General features: G+C 54.2%; 5 protein-coding genes and 1 non-coding gene across 6 annotated transcripts; 1 reads left to right on the top strand and 5 right to left on the bottom strand.

Moving 5' to 3' along the window:
• Positions 1-411: 411 nt before the first annotated feature.
• Positions 412-2,620, top strand: HMPREF1541_01567 (uncharacterized protein; the record flags this gene model as incomplete). The annotated part of the gene is made up of 3 exons (XM_008715927.1): positions 412-1,265; positions 1,413-2,037; positions 2,153-2,620. The coding sequence occupies 3 exons, from the start codon at positions 412-414 to the stop codon at positions 2,618-2,620; spliced, it is 1,947 nt and encodes a 648-aa protein (XP_008714149.1).
• A 158-nt stretch (positions 2,621-2,778) lies between these two features.
• On the bottom strand, positions 2,779-3,953 carry HMPREF1541_01568 (uncharacterized protein; the record flags this gene model as incomplete). The annotated part of the gene is made up of 2 exons (XM_008715928.1): positions 2,779-3,370; positions 3,427-3,953. The coding sequence occupies 2 exons, from the start codon at positions 3,951-3,953 to the stop codon at positions 2,779-2,781; spliced, it is 1,119 nt and encodes a 372-aa protein (XP_008714150.1).
• A 1,360-nt stretch (positions 3,954-5,313) lies between these two features.
• HMPREF1541_01569 lies at positions 5,314-5,428 on the bottom strand. The gene has a single exon (XR_573432.1). It is a non-coding gene; the product is annotated as a 5S ribosomal RNA (ribosomal RNA).
• Positions 5,429-7,759: 2,331 nt separating this feature from the next.
• HMPREF1541_01570 (uncharacterized protein) lies at positions 7,760-9,786 on the bottom strand (the record flags this gene model as incomplete). Its single annotated transcript, XM_008715929.1, has 8 exons — positions 7,760-8,202; positions 8,280-8,345; positions 8,401-8,516; positions 8,567-8,608; positions 8,657-9,030; positions 9,103-9,210; positions 9,271-9,469; positions 9,536-9,786. The coding sequence occupies 8 exons, from the start codon at positions 9,784-9,786 to the stop codon at positions 7,760-7,762; spliced, it is 1,599 nt and encodes a 532-aa protein (XP_008714151.1).
• A 920-nt stretch (positions 9,787-10,706) lies between these two features.
• HMPREF1541_01571 (uncharacterized protein) lies at positions 10,707-11,730 on the bottom strand (the record flags this gene model as incomplete). The annotated part of the gene is made up of 3 exons (XM_008715930.1): positions 10,707-11,300; positions 11,348-11,484; positions 11,529-11,730. 3 exons carry the CDS (start codon positions 11,728-11,730, stop codon positions 10,707-10,709), a joined length of 933 nt encoding a protein of 310 aa, XP_008714152.1.
• A 1,676-nt stretch (positions 11,731-13,406) lies between these two features.
• HMPREF1541_01572 (uncharacterized protein) lies at positions 13,407-15,197 on the bottom strand (the record flags this gene model as incomplete). The annotated part of the gene is made up of 1 exon (XM_008715931.1): positions 13,407-15,197. The coding sequence occupies one exon, from the start codon at positions 15,195-15,197 to the stop codon at positions 13,407-13,409; it is 1,791 nt and encodes a 596-aa protein (XP_008714153.1).
• Between the last annotated feature and the right edge of the window lie 1,710 nt (positions 15,198-16,907).

The following is a 16,907-nucleotide window of genomic DNA, read 5'->3' on the forward strand; positions in this document are numbered from 1 at the left end:
ATACTGCTGGCGACTGTGGTTGCTGGTGCCCTGATAGAAGTTATTGCGCTGTTAAGCTTCGTTTACAACTATGTGGCGGTTTGAAGGTGGGTATAGTGATAGTTCTTGAAAACATTGCGGTGTTGAATACACCAGTTTTACTCGCAACCTCGATCGGGCAATAACGGCGCCCCGTTTCCAGCCTGCCAAGGATCATCGCCACTGCTTAAGACAACTTCGCCATTGACAACGAACACCTCTACGGTCTGTAGGTAATTTACAAGTCTATGTTGACATCGATTTCTTGCACCTCTCACTGCAGAAAGCATCGTAGATTTGAGCGCATGAGCTTTCGGCTGTCGTCCAACGTTTGCGACAAACCGGAGAACAAGCCGATGTCGACGACTTCCGAAATTCGGAGGCCTTTCAGCAATGCCACGGGCGCCATCAGAAGTGAAAGCGAGTAAGAAAAGCGCATTCTCATGCGAAGCCTGCAGAAGACGCAAGCTCAAATGCGCCGGTGAGCGTCCGCGCTGCAGTCGGTGCGTCGCACGCGATGACGAATGTGTGTACGCACTGGCTCCTACCTTATCCTACACAACGAAGCTGGAAAGGCGTGTTCAAGAACTAGAGAAGGCTCTAGAGGAATCTAAACCGCACCTCAGTCAAAGCACTCCCACTACTTCGCAGAATGGCCCAAGTCTCCCAGCAGGCAGCACCGGACTGGCTGCCAATGGGCCCATCGTTTCACAAAGCGACACCAGCTTTTTCAAAGCCTTTGCTGCTGATACTGCCACGCCGGATCCAGCTAAGAGTCCATCGTCGGAGGTGGACAGTCGAAAGGAGCGCCTTGTTCGTAATGCATGGCAGCAACGATCACTGGAACTCTTTGCTGAGACGCCCGAGCCTTTCCAGTATATCCTCACAAACCACTGGACATGGATTCAGCCCCTGTTCAACTTCATCTACCGTCCAGCCTTCACTCGCGACATGCAAGTCATGGGCCCCTACTACTCGCATGCACTCATGAATGCAGTTCTTGCACATTCGGTGCGCTGGTGTAGCCAAGACTCGAAGATCGAATCGCTTCTAGGACCATATGATAACGGCAAAATATTCTCCCGGCACGCACGAACCTTGCTCTTTGAAGACTTACAACATGGGCCGGGGAGGATTCCAACGGTGCAAACGGCACTGCTCCTGAGTGCCCAAGAATGCGCCGCGGGTAATCGGACTCAGGCATGGCTTTACAGTGGCCTGGCATTTCGATTAATAGAGGATATTGGGTAAGACTCGCATTATTTCTGACTCCCTTTCCGAACCGATCGCTACACCTAGGCATCCCCTTGATCTATTCAAGTGCGATTCAAGTCAAGAAACTTTTGTTCATTTCTTGCTGGACTCTCAGACCTGCTAACACGTGCAATCCAAAGAATCAATGTCGATAGTGAAAGATACGCGTCAGCCACGAACCTCACAGAAGAGGATACCGAAGTACGAATTCGACTTTTCTGGTCCTGTTATTTCTGGGATGGTTTAATCAGTCTCTACCTAGGACGATCACCAACCATTCAGCAGACAATCCTATCTCCACCACATATCCTTCTAGACGACTCTGCCGAACACGAAATTTGGATCCCTCACGGAGTGAAACTCCCTCCTGGCGTGACATATCCGGTCACAACAAAGTCTCATGCGACATCCTGTTTCATGCAAATGTGCAAGCTGTCCATCATCCTTCACCAGATCTTGCATTACATGTACGACCCGAAACACAACTACACGCGGTCGGAGCGCGAAGCCTGCGTCTACAAGCAGGGGTCCGAGTTGCGACAGTGGTGGGAGGATCTGCCCGACCACCTCAAGCTCGACCCCGCGGCTGTCCCGGCTCTGTCACCACCAAGTCACATTGTGACCATGAACTGTCTGTTCCATACCTTCCGCATTCTGCTCTACCGTGCGGTCCTATTCGAGCCACAACTCCTGGCTGAATCAGCAATCCCACAAACGAATCATCTCAAAGAGTGCATCATATCCGCAACGTCAATAACAATCTTGGTAAGTTGGTCCGCAGAAAGCCTCCCGTAAATCAATCGATGCCTCCCTCCTGAAACTGTCAATATTGTACATTACTGGCCGCAAAGCTAACTTTCCCCGTGTCACACACACACAGTTTGACCTTTTCCGCCGCACATTTGGCGAGACTCGAGTCGTCCTCTCGCTCGCCTACAGCCTATACACCGCCGCCTCTATCTTCTTGGTGCAACTCCAAGCCAATCCCAGTGATCAGCAAGTGTGGCAGAGGCTCAAATTCTGCACGCAGGCTCTTGACCGCGTGAGGGTCTCGGCTCCTGTACTCAACACCCCGCTGGAATCGTTGGCCGGCCAGATCGCACGATTAGGTGGAGAAGAAAATACTTCTCATGTTTCTAAGCCCGATGTCCAAGGCGGTAGGAGCGATGTCGTTGGGTTAGATTCGAGTAGGCACGTGCCGGACGAGGAAGCGGTGGACGAGGCACTCTGGCGTGAACTCGTTGATCTGGGCTTTCCGGAGATTGAGGTCGATCCGAACATCTTCGACATGTTGCCCAATATGGAGCCCATGAGTGCTAACCTGCGCCAACTGGACGACCTGCAATGATGGCACAGTCGAGGTAAGGCTCCTACGGCTGACCCTGGAGAGTCGTTGGTCCAGCACCAGTGCACAGTCGACCCTCCGCAAGTTTGCCTCCAGTCTGGCCTTCCGTCGGATAACGTCAACAATCCGAAATCCCCTTGACAATATAACCCTTTGCATTCTTATGCGTTGGAATCGGAGTCAAGGCGACGACGCGTCTGTCTGGGTGGCCGATATTCCTCTTGCACGCCAGTGCCATCATTGCGATCGACAATGATGTTCTGCGGGAGGGCTTGAGTGGGTGACCTTGCTTCTCGCGGTGGCGACGGAGGGGGAGGAGAGTCCTGAGAAACTCCTCTTTCAGGAACTTGGAATAGTGGCGTGGGAACCGCACCCAATGGCCTCTCGCGATGAGGTTGTTCCTCTACGTTGGCCGTCGAATTGAGATGGCCGTCCGTGCGTGAAAGCGTTGAGCTTACGGAAACGGGTGGGGAGGATGGTTCCGTGGATATTGAGGTCGGCGGAGTCCGCGCAGATGCCTGCACGAGCCGGGCTCCGAACTCGTTCGAGTCAATCAGAGTCCTAGAGCTTTCCAGAACCAACCTTAGTGCTCGGTTTTTTTTCTCGTGTTCGCGCTGGAGCTTGGCCGTACGCCTCAAAAGCGCAGCGTTGTTACGCCGAAGTGCTTTGGACAACTTCCTATCGTCTTTGCATCTCTGCTTAAGGCTAGCTACCTGCTCTTTGAAGTTCTTGATCTGGCGCCGATACCGTTGTCTGGCTCCGAGTCAGTGCGATTTGTCTAAGGGAGAGGGATTGCCAGTAAGACCAACATGTCGTCCCGGAGGTCTCGCGGGACATCGCGACCAGCAGCAGCATGTTTTTGGCAACTTTGAATAACTTGCTCCAGCTGAAACAGCCCTATAAGAACGCTTGCACTAGCTTTGGCTGAATTCATCGATGAAAAGATCTCGGTAAAGTCGTCGGCTTGGAAATGCCATTTCAGTGACGCGAGCGCTGTTTCCAGATAGGAACACGGAGTGTCCGATCGCAACGGCTTCAATTTATTCAAAGCCTGCTTCATCATCTTGACCGCGTTCCGGCCTTGCTTCAGAAGTAGTTCACAGGACTCCGAATCGGGTTGGATAGTGCGATACTCCTCCACCTGTTGGGCCTTGGTCAGTGTCCTCCGTAGGTCCTCGAAAAGCGCGGCAAAGAGATTGGTCTCGTCTGCAAGCCTCGAGACTCTTTCCTGTGCGACAGACACTGCTTTTGCGCAGCGGCGAAGCGACTTTGCAGTCTGATAGATCATCTTTATAAGTTGAGGAAAAGCAATGCTAACAGCAACGATTTCCTCCATTTCGACAAACAAGAGAAAAGGCCTGTGTGACTTTCGATCATTAGTAGAAGACTCAAAAAGAGAACGTAAGACTTGCGCAATCTGGTTGACGGGTCGACATGAACACCTAAAAACAACTACACCTCCACCATTAAGAGGATGGAACTTTCTAGTCAACAACGACAGCAGCAGCAGCAACAACAACAACAGCAAGGTGCAGGATGCAAGCTGCAAATGACCATGTACACACCCTCTCAGAATTGCCCAGCAGAGCGCCACGCCAGGGTAGGACATCAAACCAAACCCCTTTCTCGTAGGTGCGCGCATACCAAGCCCTTACCGATTGGTGTTGTCAGAAACGAGCCAACCTCATACAAACCGGTCTGCAAACTGTTGACAGGGGTCAGCAGCCGCAAGAATCCTTACTCGAGAGCATGCGGGGAAATTGGAATCCTGGTCTTGTGCGACTGGAAGTATTAGACGAACTGTTATTGGGTAGCCTTTAGTGGTTCGAATGGAAGTACGCGGTTTATGGCGAAGTTGAAAAGAGTTGTTTATCGGGGTAGACCATTCGCGCAGACACTACCTGTTGTCTTAAGAGGACTTCCATGTAGACGATTTCCATGTCACAACGCAAGCCGTAATGCTGTTCTTGCACATATCTCAGCCCTCACAACATGAACATCCACGCCCTGGGCTACAAGTAGCATCGCAGCAGCTCGGAAACAAGCCGTGTGTACATGTCATTCCGTCGTTGGCAGCACCCATCGGAGGACTCATCGCTGGCGTCACAATGTCGAAATGGGGGTCACCTAGCAGCTCTCGTCCCGACAAGACCCGCGCTCACGGCGATCGGAAATGGTCTCGATGTGTCGTCGCGTGTTACGGGTGGCTCGTGGAAATACTTCTTGTATAGCTTCCCGGCCAATTTGTGTCATCGTATCGTTTACCCAGGGATTCTTATTCTTCTCGCTGTACTTGCGGCGTTTGGGCACGAAGGTCATTGACCACTTAACGAACCACCAAGCGAATGGCTGATATGCTGGCAGACCATGCTGAATCTACATCCACGGTATATTTCGTCCACTCCCTGGGTTGAGTGTGGGGTGTCTCCATTACAGTGGCCATCGTTCAAAAGACACTGTCACTTGCCTCTACATTCGCTAGGGGCAAAGGCCTGGAAAGAGCATGACATGTTTGTATAGGGTAGTATTCGATCTGAGGGGGCGGCTCGGATCTACACATAAGTAGAGCGTGGAACTGAACGACAACTGATTCCAACCTTGCGGTGGCCCACAAATACTCTTATAGCCAAGTTTCGCCGTTGTCGACTCGTTCCCACCCAACCTCCCAAAAATTTTACGGTTAAGCAAAATTGCAAAACAATCGACAACCAGGATTCGCTGATGGTCACCCACTCAACTACTAACTGATCGGCCTGTGGTTTGAGTTGCCTGAGCGGACGGGAAGGCCTATTTTACACAGCCTGTGGCCGATTGCGAAAGGACTTTCAGCATTTGTAGTACATATGCTCTTTTGCGTGGATGTTGATGATGTTGTGGTACTCAAAAGCGACCACCAGATCCGACATCAGGGTGCCCTCAGCGATACATCATCAGCCATGTCTACCAATGCTGCAGCTGCTGCTGCCTGTCATGTAGATCAATCAATCGTACCCATCCGCTTCCCAGAAATTGCGTTCCTGCAGTCTGTGATGAGCCACAGGGCTCGTTCCCGTCCTTTTGGCTGCGGGAGAAGAGCCACAATTTTCCACATGTTTGCCGGAAGATAGGCAAGACGATCCAGCCTAGAGATGAGGAAATGGGACGCTAACATCGACACACAAATCCAGATCCTGGTCCTATATCTTGAACCTCCCGGCGGAATTTGAAGCTAAACCTTGCATCTTCGTTGATTGTCAGTCTTTGCTCTGCATTACGGTTCCTGCCGTCCAGTGTATCACACAAGCAATCAGTTATCGAAATCTTTCCAGATTCGAGGCTCTCGCAGCACTATTTCTCGTCAATGCAGGTGTTCTGAGCCAGAAGTTAAAGGATGTTCCATCCCGGCCCTATGCTGAGGCAGAAGTAAAGGAGATTCGGACACGCCTCTTCGAATCTGCACAAGCACTTCTACAGACTGTTACGCTACCAGAATACACCGTGACACAAGGACTATCAACCAGTGTAAGTTGCATGCACCTCTAAAAAAGGAGTCGCGATTGTGACATCATTTTCGCTGCCTGCCCGGGTTGCCTGGTCTGCCTCGTCGCCGTCCACGCTAGCCAGCATGGGAATTTCCAGTGCCGATCCAGGGTAAGCGGCAAATGCCAAGCTGATGATGTTCGGCACTCGGCCCCTCAGTGCCGTACACCCGTCCGATCACTGCGCTCGACGCACGAAGCGAGGAGGCGGTGCAACTGTCTCCATGCTGAGGACCCCAACTTTATATGAATGCTTCTCCGAACAAGATCCACGATCTGCTACTGCGAGGCGTCATATCCACGCACCAAACTTCACTATACAGTCACAAAAGTCCAGCGATCATGCGAGGTCAAACACACATTCTCCTGGCGCTTGGGCTCGCGACACTAGTCCAGGCACAATCATCAGTCGTGACCGTCTACTTCCTGGAGCCGGCGAATCGTCCCAGCAGCGCCAGCGCCAACTACGGCGCTGAATCGTTCGGTGCATCCGTCGTCGAAGCTGCAAGGAATCCCCTCCCAGACCTCGAAGCGGGCACGTCCTGACAATGACACTCACAGGCTCCCGAGGCAACGACATACGAGCTGGAACACAGCCCGATCTCCGGCCTAGCCGGAGACGTCTCAATAATGACAGTCGTCAACGGACCTTCAACCTACGTGAGTGACGAGTCCGCCAGAAAACACATCTCCTTGACTACGGCTCTTCCCGGCCCCCCCTCCCTAGCACAAATCCCCCCCAATCGGCACCACCCCCATCGGCAGCGACATTGACACAAACCTCTAGGCTCAATGGCGCGTCCACGATAACTCCTCCACCTACGGCGAGCACTGCGCCATCACCACCTCCCAAGCCGGCGCCGAAGCCCAAGCCCTGAGCTGCAACATCACCTACCTCGGCGCGCGAACGAACGGCACCGGCGCGGAGCGCCAATCGACCACCTTCCTGGAAACGGCGTCTCATAGCTACGACGCGGACGATAGGAGCTGGGCGCCCGTGCCCATCACCATTACCGATGGCCCGGAGCTGCCGGCTACGCCGACGGCGCCGCCGGGGGGAGAGGAGGGGGCTGTTGCGAGTGGAGGCGGGGCAGCACAGGGGAGTGGCGGAGCTGAGAATGGTGCTGGGGGCGCGCTCGCTTGGAGCTCTTCTGCCTTGGTAGCTGCGGTTGGGGCACTGGTGCTATGGCTGTGATATTGATGAGATAAATCATACGTCAAGCACTGTTATTTCATGGAGTGAGCAGGTGTCCTGGCTACGTATCGGCGTCTTCTGCTGGAAGCGAAGTGAAGGGCTTCAGATGAGCCGCTGAGGTTTCGTGGGGAACGCCAGACTTGGAAAAATTAGTTGGCCGGAATATCAAGCAGGTATGTGTACTGAATCAAACTTATTTGTACTAACATATCATGACGACCCACATCGAGAAAATACAGTCTAGCTCAGCTTTACGCTGCATTAAGCTTCTTGTGCATGATCTAGTCATCGACCGATGGCGTGAATCAAGCGACAAGCCGTAGTGCCAGCTGTTAGCGCAAGCTTGGTATGCGTGGCCGGCTTGGACAAGACCCCACCCCCCCCCCCCTCTTCCCGGCGACCCAGATCATCCACACAGTCATGGCCCCATCAAAGGGTATAGCGGAAGAAAGGTGATTTGTCACCCAAATCAAGCAATTCCTGGTCCGTATACCTCGCACGAATCGCCGCCTCGCCCTCGCGCTTGACCAACTCATCCCTCTTCTCATTCTCGCGCCGGTACGCCACCCGCAGCACGCCCGCCATGATGATAGCGCAGACACATATCGCCATGCCGGTGCCGAATCCAGCGGGATACCGCGGCGCCTGGGCCGCAATGAAGATGTTGCTGCCGCAGATGCCACCGAGATTGCCGACGGAGATCAGCAGCGCCATACCCACGGCGCGCTTGGAGGATGGCGCTAGGTTGTTGCCGATCAGGCAGACGATGCAGATGAAAGGGCAGTAGAGGCCGGCGGCGACGAGGAAGAGGAAGAAGTAGGAGACGCCGGGGATGGAGGGGTGGCGGCGGGTGACGAGCATGCCAATGAAGCCTGTTGTGGGTGAGGATGTCAGTTGAGGTCTTGCGAGACGAAATGGGGGACGGGAAGGGGTTCAGGGGGGTACGCACCGATCACGCCAACGGAAAACCCGATCATTATGAAGGGGGTGCGTTGCTGAATGCGTTCGGAGTAGTCTGGTGGTCCCGTTAGTCTGAGATCGATTAACGCGGTGCTTGGCTGGGGACTCACAGGCGACAACCAAAACGCAGATGACAGCAAAGACGTAGATGGGTACTGTCATGAGCTGAGCGTTTGCAGAAGTGTAGCCTAGATCTTCGACAATCGTCGGGACAGTGGCAGTAAACCTGTGCGCTGGGTCAGTCGAAACAACGAGATATAGGACAAGGACAATTACCCATAAGTTCCGATGGTGTTGGCCCAAAACATTACCACAGCACTGCACAGCGGTTAGCGACATCATAGCTGAGGACCGAGCAATACTCACGCCCAGATCTTCCACTCGGAGAATGCAGCTTTGATATGCTTGAATTGAATCTTGTCACTGTTCGTCACGCGGCCGGTGCCCGATCCAGTCTCGAGGGCCAACCGATTGATGAGGAACTCCTTTTCGTCCTTGGTGAGGAATCTAGCAGTCTCGGGGCTATCTGGCAGGATGAAGTACAGAACAAACGACATGGCGACTGGCACGAGGCCTTCCAGGATAAAGATCCATTGCCAGCCTTGGCGGCCGGCAATGCCGTCCATGAACTGGATGGCGTAGGCGAGCAGGCCGGAGAAGGCGCCCGAAAGAGATGCCGCGGCATAGAAGATGGCCATGCGGTGCATCACTTCGTAGCGCTTGTACCACAGCGTCAGCAACTAGTGATGTCAGTAAAATGTTAGCTGGAATATGTTGCACAATCAATGGTGAGCAACAGTGGGAGGACGAACGTAGACGGCGCCGGGAAAAAAACCACATTCCGCAACACCAAGGAAAAATCGGGCGACGACAAGGCCGGTGTAGCTTTCCACAAGACCCATGAGCGTCATGACTGTGCCCTGCACATCGCTAGTTAGCTACAAAAATCATCTCATGGGTTCCAGCACGGGAACATATACCCAGCTAAAGAGCAAGATCGAGATCCATATCGACGGCCGCAGCAGCTTGAGCACAATGTTACTCGGCACCTCCAGAAGCGCGTACGGCGGGAAGAACACCGTTAGAGCGACATTGTACTGCAAGCCGTGAAGATTCAGGTCTTCGTACATGCCAGCGATCTTGGCATTGCCGATGTTGCTTCTGTCAATGAAGGCGATGCTATCAAGCCATCAGAGTCAAGTCATTGGAAGCCGATAATCTCCAGCAAAGGAGACAAAGACTCACAGATAGAGAAAGGTGAGCAGCGGAATCAGCCTCAAATCCACCTTCCACAGGATGCGCCTCTGCTCGGCGGCATCGATGGCGAGCGTGTCGGCGACTTGATCGGCGGCCAGGCCGACTTCCACCGTCCGCAGGCCGCCGAGCGCCTCGGCTTCGGTGTCTTGAAGGCTCCACTTCCGGTGATGCAAGTGCTTGTCGACATGCTGGTGTTCGACGTGCTTTTCAGCGATGATGGGAGACGAGTGGTCTGACATGTTGACGAAATGGTTAGAGGACTGAGTCAGAGAAGAAACATGTTGGTAAGCCGGTGAATGTGAGCGGCCTTGGGGGACTAAGTAGGTCCATGGCTCAGTGTACAGCGCGGCGCACTAAGAGCAGCTGGATGAGCCGGGGAAAGACGCTCGCCTTCGCTTCCGATCATTAGTGCAGGAAGAGCGAGGGAACACCCAGCCGCTGCAGTAGGTCGGAAGCGCACGTGTCCAGCTCACCAATGGCATCCGATCGCCCGGCACGTAACCTAGGATATAGCACGTTCGTCGGAAGGGTTGGGAACTCCATCCAGTCGTACAGTCATGCTGGTTCGTGGAAAGACGCCGGTAGAGTCGTAGCGGCAACGTCCAGCCTTCGAGGCGGGGACATGGGCGCATCTGGGGTCTGGGGCGATTGGTCTGGGGTACTGGGCTACCTTGGAGTTCCGGTGGGGGGGCTCGAATGTCCCATCCTGAACGGCAATCATCGGCTACGGCAAACACGGGTCAGCACCGATGTCCTCGAGTATGGCTTGAAAGGACACACGCAGGCGACATGCTCGGTGTCTAAACGTACTGTACAAGTGACCCGAGTTTGATATCGAATTCAAGCTGAACAAGTTGTTGTGAGGTAACAGAAGCTGTCATTAAGCAATGCCATTGGTCTTGGCTTGTCGCGGCGAAAGCTTCGTCAAACCTCTTGCCAAGGTCATCTCCGCGGGGAGGCCGGCGTACTTTTGGGGGCTTACTTGCGCCTGCGAGCATTTGCTGCTGCTGGTTAGCTGTCGGTGCGTCATGAAGGAAACGGGCCAACCTGAATCTAGCTTGAAATGTTATTGTTTATGATATGTAGGCCGAGGCTTCATTACTGGTCTACTTTGTTTTTGGTCTTCCCAAGTGCCATGTCTGATTCACACCGCCGGCGATCACTTGCGGCTCGAGATCCGCGCCAGGCCTGCCTCACAACTATTGTTGTACCAGTCTAGCTGGACAGAATCCATGTAGAAGTCGACGATGTTGCCATTGATCACGCCGTAGAAGCTGACAGCTGATAAGTTTCTGAAGGGTTCGGCAAAGACAATCTGGTTGAGCCGACAGACCGGTTCGTTGCAGCGGACTTGGGCCCAGTGCTGAGTAGAAACGACTCGATCTTCTTTCAAATCAGGATTATACTGGTAGGCAGTGGCAGTGAAGTCGCATTGCTGCGCATCTCCGGCCGAGGAGAAGTCACATTGAACATACGCCGAATTCATATGGAACCAGTAGAAGTCGTTGAAGTTACGGGGGCCGGCCCCGAATCCCTTTCCTGGAACGGTACCAGCTTGAGGAGAGCCCTCAACTGTGCTGATAGCGCCTGAAACTGAATGACCGAGGCGATCGCCTGACTGAGGACGGTAGAGTTCGGTTGGAGGAGGACCATAGGTCCAGCTGGCGCCCCAGAAGAAGTGGTCGGAAGGGCTAAAGATGGGAGGCCCGACAGACGCATTGCTTGGGATTCCGGCAACAGGTAGATCGTCGAACTCGGCTTGTCAGTCTTGACACCGAACTCTGCGGACTCTCAACATACATCAATTTCGAAGGTTCCAACTTCACCGCAACCGGTCGAAGTCGGAGATGCTGAAGCACTTGTGGGCTCAGTTGTAACAGTGGGTCCCAGCTCTTGATTTGAGATAGAAGTCGAACTTGAGGTGAGCCATGGCGTGACTGGCATGCGTCAGTCCTGCTAGACATAGACTTGACTTACTTACCAGTGGTCACCCAGTTGGTATTGGTCACCGTGCCAGTCCCGTCCCAGACATTGCAGAAGGTGCCACCTGTTTCACCGCCGTCCACCAATGTGCAGATTGGTCCAGGTTCGGCCTCAGAAGTCTGAGTTATAGTGGAAACTGCGGCGGCAGACGTCAACGAAAGCAGACTCGAAAGAGCAGCCACTATGGTCAGAAAAAGCATCTTGTAACGAGAGGACAGAAGTGCAGGAGAGGCGACTTTGCCTGGTAGTGAGTGTGACGGTGTTTGTCGATAAAGGAGTGTTCTGGACGTCTGGTTGTGAAGTCGGGACACCTGCGTGAGACAATAAGGAAGGGACGACTGTGGTCAGTACTTAAAAAGACGGCATGGGCAGAGGATACTCGCTTATGGCATCAGAACAGAACTAGAAAACTTCAAGAGTTGATGCACGGATCGGAAAATCGAAACCGCGCACGCGCATGCGCAGACGCGTTTTCCTGAGGTTGCGCAACGCACGGATTCACGTGCGAAAAGGCCAGTTGCATAGCAAATTGTACCGTTCTATCTCTCGCCCGGTCAGAGTCCCGTTCCAGATCTAGGCATGTGCAGAGGCGCTTTGCACTTTGCCATCTCACAGGAGCACAAGAGCACGCCTCAACAAAGGCATCGAGCATTGGGCCATCGTGGTCGTGTCCCTTCAATTTGCGATAACTGCCCAGGGCGGATGTGGTTTACAGCGAAACACACGTGGTAGGCGCAGCTTAAGCTGTCAGCTGCATCACTGTGTCACTGTGATCGCAGCCTTTTTCTTCGCTTGATACCCTTCGATCCTGTTAGGGGCGCCGCCTTCCGACTCGCAAACATCTTGACCCGCCACTTTCCGCAGCTTCTGCCATACAGAAGTCCAACTCATCCTCCCCAACCCACTTCGTAGAGGCTGTGGTGGCTGCAAACATCCGCGAGCACCAAGGAGCCACACTGAAGAAGACCCACGCACTGAGCGAGCTTTCAAATCGCTCGGGTACCTGCTTCGGGAACCCTGGGAAGGAAAGGGGGAATTTATCGTCTTACTTCAAGACGCGACCCCCGCGGCTGAACTGAATCACCGGCTTGGTATCTCATCGAGGCCTACGCAGCCTGAATCCAAATGTTTGCTCTGATCATGAGCAAGTTGAGAACGACGTGCCGAGCGTCCACCACATCTTGACAGTTCGGCTTACCGTCTTGGCAGCAGCACGTGATGGCGAATTGCCGTCCAAATCAATACGTGACTGGTCGAAGAAGTAGGAAGTCTGGGAAGCAGAGGAGTATGTATTAAGACTAAAAGCTGTACGGGCAACCAATGTCATAAACCTCGTCAAACCATGAAAGGAGTTGAAGCCGAATTCGAGTAACGTAGGCCCGTGGCCTCAAGTGTCGTAATAAAACGCTAAACAGATGGTTAACCGGTCGTGTCCGTAATCAATGCATCGTGAACAGAACGCTGAGAGCTGCAATGCGCCAACCCATTCTTGTCGAACCGTCAGTAAGAATCGTCCAGTCGTAATACGCGTACCATCAAACGCAGAAAATGTTCGTAATCGCAACTAAAAAAATGTCGGGGTATCTCTCGAAGTGTGGGCAGGCCGTAAGGAATAAAAGCATGTGCGCGAGTATGCCGTCTGTGAAAGCCTCCATCGTAACTCTAGCGTCGCGCTCGTGGGACTCTGATGTGCCGCATTCAGCGGGCAGCACTGACGACGGCTTCACCGCTGGTTGCTACCGCCACCAGGGCCTCCAACCTATTCATTTCGCCGCCGTTTGAGCTCCGCTCACCAAAAGACGTCGTTCGCTCGCGGCGACGGTCAGCATATGGTGAAGCTACTCGTGCTGCTGGACCGAGACAGCCCTAGCTGCCGTTAGTTTTGGGTCACTCGTTTGTGGGCGGAAATTACCTGTTGATGTGCATCGGAAGGCATCATCTGGTGTTGGGGTTCGATGAAGCCGCTGCTGGGCATTATCACTGGATGCACCTCGACCGTGGAGGTGCCAGGTGTTGGAATGCCTTCGCTACTGCTCGAGTCCTCTGGCGAGGTTCTCGTGCCGTGAGGAGGTCCACTGAACCAAGCCTGGCGTTTGTTTTGCTTACCGGAAGACACCTGCATCGCCTCCTGCACCATCTGTTGAGGTTGCTGGGGAGGTGGACCCATCTCGCGAGCCTTGAAGTGGTAGGTCTGGGGTCCACCAACTCGCCCAATCTCCTCGATCGTCTGCTGACCCCAGGAAACGGGGCGTGCGGCTGGCTGTCCGTTGTCGTCTAGAGGAGGATATTCGCTCGGTCGTTGGAATGTGGGCGTGGTATATTCCATACGCATAGGACTTGGCTGACGCCGGGGAGGGGACAGGCCACGGTCGCGACGGTCCTGAGCATCATAAAGTGTTTCTATACCGGGCAGTCGAGGAGCCTGCCCAGCAGCTGCAGTGGCATGTTGAGCAAACGCTGGCTGTGGTGCATCAGGCGTCTGCGAGTAGAGAAGTCCACTTGTCGCAGGTCTGCCGTAGTTGTAGTTGGCTCCATTGTACGTCGATGGGTGCCATGTCCGTCTCCTGGGATCGTCAGCGGGTGCGTATTGGGAGGTTGACCCGTTGTTGAAAGTAGAGGACGTCGGGCTGGCAAAGACGCTGGTGTGAACCGAAGAGCCTGAGGATGGAGAACCTCCATACGGATTACTGTATGAGTTCTGAAACGGGTTCGGCCCCGACGGGACAGAAAGACGACGAGGGCGTGAGTCATAGCTGGAGGATCTAGAGTGGCCCATGGCAGGCGAACCGAACGCAGGAGGATAGCCCGGACTACCCGGTGCAGCAGAAAAAGTAGCCGACGTTGGGGTGCTGAGGCCGCCAGGGGAATGCGGTACCATGTAGTGGCCAGGAGGAGGAGGCGTACGTGGCGAATCCAAGCCTAGCTTCGGTCGAGTGGCCTCATTAGCCATGAGGAGGGGAGGTGGACGTCTTTTCGCCTCCGTGACGGTACTGTAATTGGACGATGTTGAGCCGATACTAGAAGCCGAGAGATTGCGTGAATGGCCTCTGCTATGCCCTCCATTGCTGCCCATAGTTCCACTGCGAGGCCTCGGTACTGGTCGAACACGTTCGGTGCGGACCTGCCTCTGGAATCGGGTTCCTGTTGCCGCAAGGGAGTCTCCTGGGATCTCTTCATTTACATGGACTGTCTGCGCATGTTGACGAAGGTTGTCGAGGCGAGAAAAGCGCCTGTTGCAATGACACTGAAACGGACGCTCGCCAGTGTGCTTGCGAATGTGACGAGCAAGGTGCTCACTCCTCGTGAAACTGAGATTGCAGGGTGGGAAACCAGTGCAGAAGAAACGTTGGCCTTTCTTCTTCCGAGAACTGGAGTCACCGTCATCTTGCTCTACCTCATCGTCCGACTCTTTCCCATCATGAGCCTCGTCAACGTCCATGGCATCATCGTTGTCGTCATGAACAGCCTCGTCGTGGATATCGGGGGTTGGCGGGGCAGCATCTTGCGGATGACCGGAAGGAGATGTCGACACGTTCTGTGAGGACGGTGTTTGATCTACTACTTCCTGTGCTGCGGTGTTGTTTTGAAAGTGACCAGCTCTTGGTGTTGTTGGGGTATCGACATCCGCATGTGGATCATGGTCCACCAGGCTGTTGATCGAAGGCATGTTAGAACGTGGCAACGTCTAAAGCATAGACCGCGCCAGAGTGGCGCGACGATGTGATGCTGGATATCACAGCGCCGATAAGCCCCAAGACCAATGACTAACTCAAGTGAGATGGGTGCCTTGAACGGATTCGAGGCAGAGGGTGAACGTATGTGGCGGGCGTCTGCGACGTGGGGCGTGCGAGAGGTGATTCGGACTTGGAGATAACGGGCTTGGGGGGGTTACGGGCGGTAAGACTCGTTGCGGGCCATCGAAGGCGCTGTGATTCTCACTCTCAGCGTCCAACGGAGATGCGAAGAAGATGTAAGCAGTGGCGAAGACAGTGAATGGCGAGGATGAGAGAAGAGGGCCGAGTTGGAGGAGGGATGGCGATGGGGGTGGCAGGATACGGGCAGATCGACGGCGATTTACGCCTGGCACTGGCCTTGGAGCGCTAAGATCAGCACTATCTAGGTAGGGGACACGAGGAGAAGAATGGTGATATGGTGCTGTCGCTGTCGCAGATTTCTTTGGCGTTGATTCCACGCGAGATCTAGACGAGATGCACGAATATGTGAATCATACAGCTGATGGCATCGAGTGGTGATGGGCGATAGAGGAGAACGGACCTGGCGGACGAAGCAGAAAACAGAGCCGATTCAAATCATGATGCACGCCTAGTGGGTTAGCACAGTAAGCCTGCGCTGGAGGGGCAGGGCAACCAGAAAGGCTCGAGCTATCCGCCACTCTTTACAGGGGTCTTAGGCCAGTGCGGCCCGGAAAAGGTAAGGCGAAGAGCATGACATCCCACCCCAAAGCTAGTCGACATTCGCCTGCGCGGTGTGTCCCTTTCTGGGCGAGCCAGAAGCCACCGAGCCGTCGCAGGAACAAGACTTGACGCACTTTTGAGGTCTAATGCGCTCCAGCGTGCCTTGGAGCGCCTGTTACCCCACTACTGCCGGCGGTGTTCCTGGCCGATGATTACGAGCGTACGTATAGCCCATGCCGCACGGCTGCCTCTACACCCCACCTTGAAGTGACAGCGCCGTGGTCTGGACATTGTGTCTCTGATGTGGTTGCTGAACCCCTTGCTTGGACTATCACTCACCGCTTGTTGCAAGAAAGAGCATGATCTGTAACGTGACAAAGCCGGGTTGCCAGCGACGGGATTCTGCCGTCATGCCACGAACCTGCAGATGCCAATACAGGTGGTTGATCACATGCACCTGCTGCCGGACCCCATCGGTCGACTTTAGGCCACTGCTTTTGCTGCGCATACAGCTGATATCCGTCAAATCCCGAGCGCGAGGATGTCTTTGGTTTCAGGCTAACAGGCGTGTCTGTGAGGCCCACGTCTTCTGCAGAGATGTGGACGACATCAGAATCCGTGGCACATCGTCTGGCTACTCCGGCATACAAGCGGTCTGAAGCAACATGTGTTAATCATCGACACACACTGTTCCCGAGCTGCCAACCGGAGCAAAAAGCATGGAAGGATGAAGGTTTCGCTGGCATACGCGAGATTGTCTGGCGAGATCGATGGTAGCGTACCATAAGCTAAACATCCGGCGTGCGTGGGCTTGCGTAACGAGGTGTCTCGGCCTGCTCGACTTGGTCCCTTTACGTTGTAAGCGGCTTGTAGGCAGATTGTGAGCTGTCCCTTGAATGACATTGTTCCGCCGCTTTGCCACTGGGGTTTCTTGCGGTGTCTTGGACCTGCGTCACCCCTCC

Source organism: Cyphellophora europaea (assembly GCF_000365145.1).
Source record: "Cyphellophora europaea CBS 101466 unplaced genomic scaffold supercont1.2, whole genome shotgun sequence".
In the NCBI taxonomy this organism is placed as follows: Eukaryota; Fungi; Ascomycota; class Eurotiomycetes; order Chaetothyriales; family Cyphellophoraceae; genus Cyphellophora; species Cyphellophora europaea.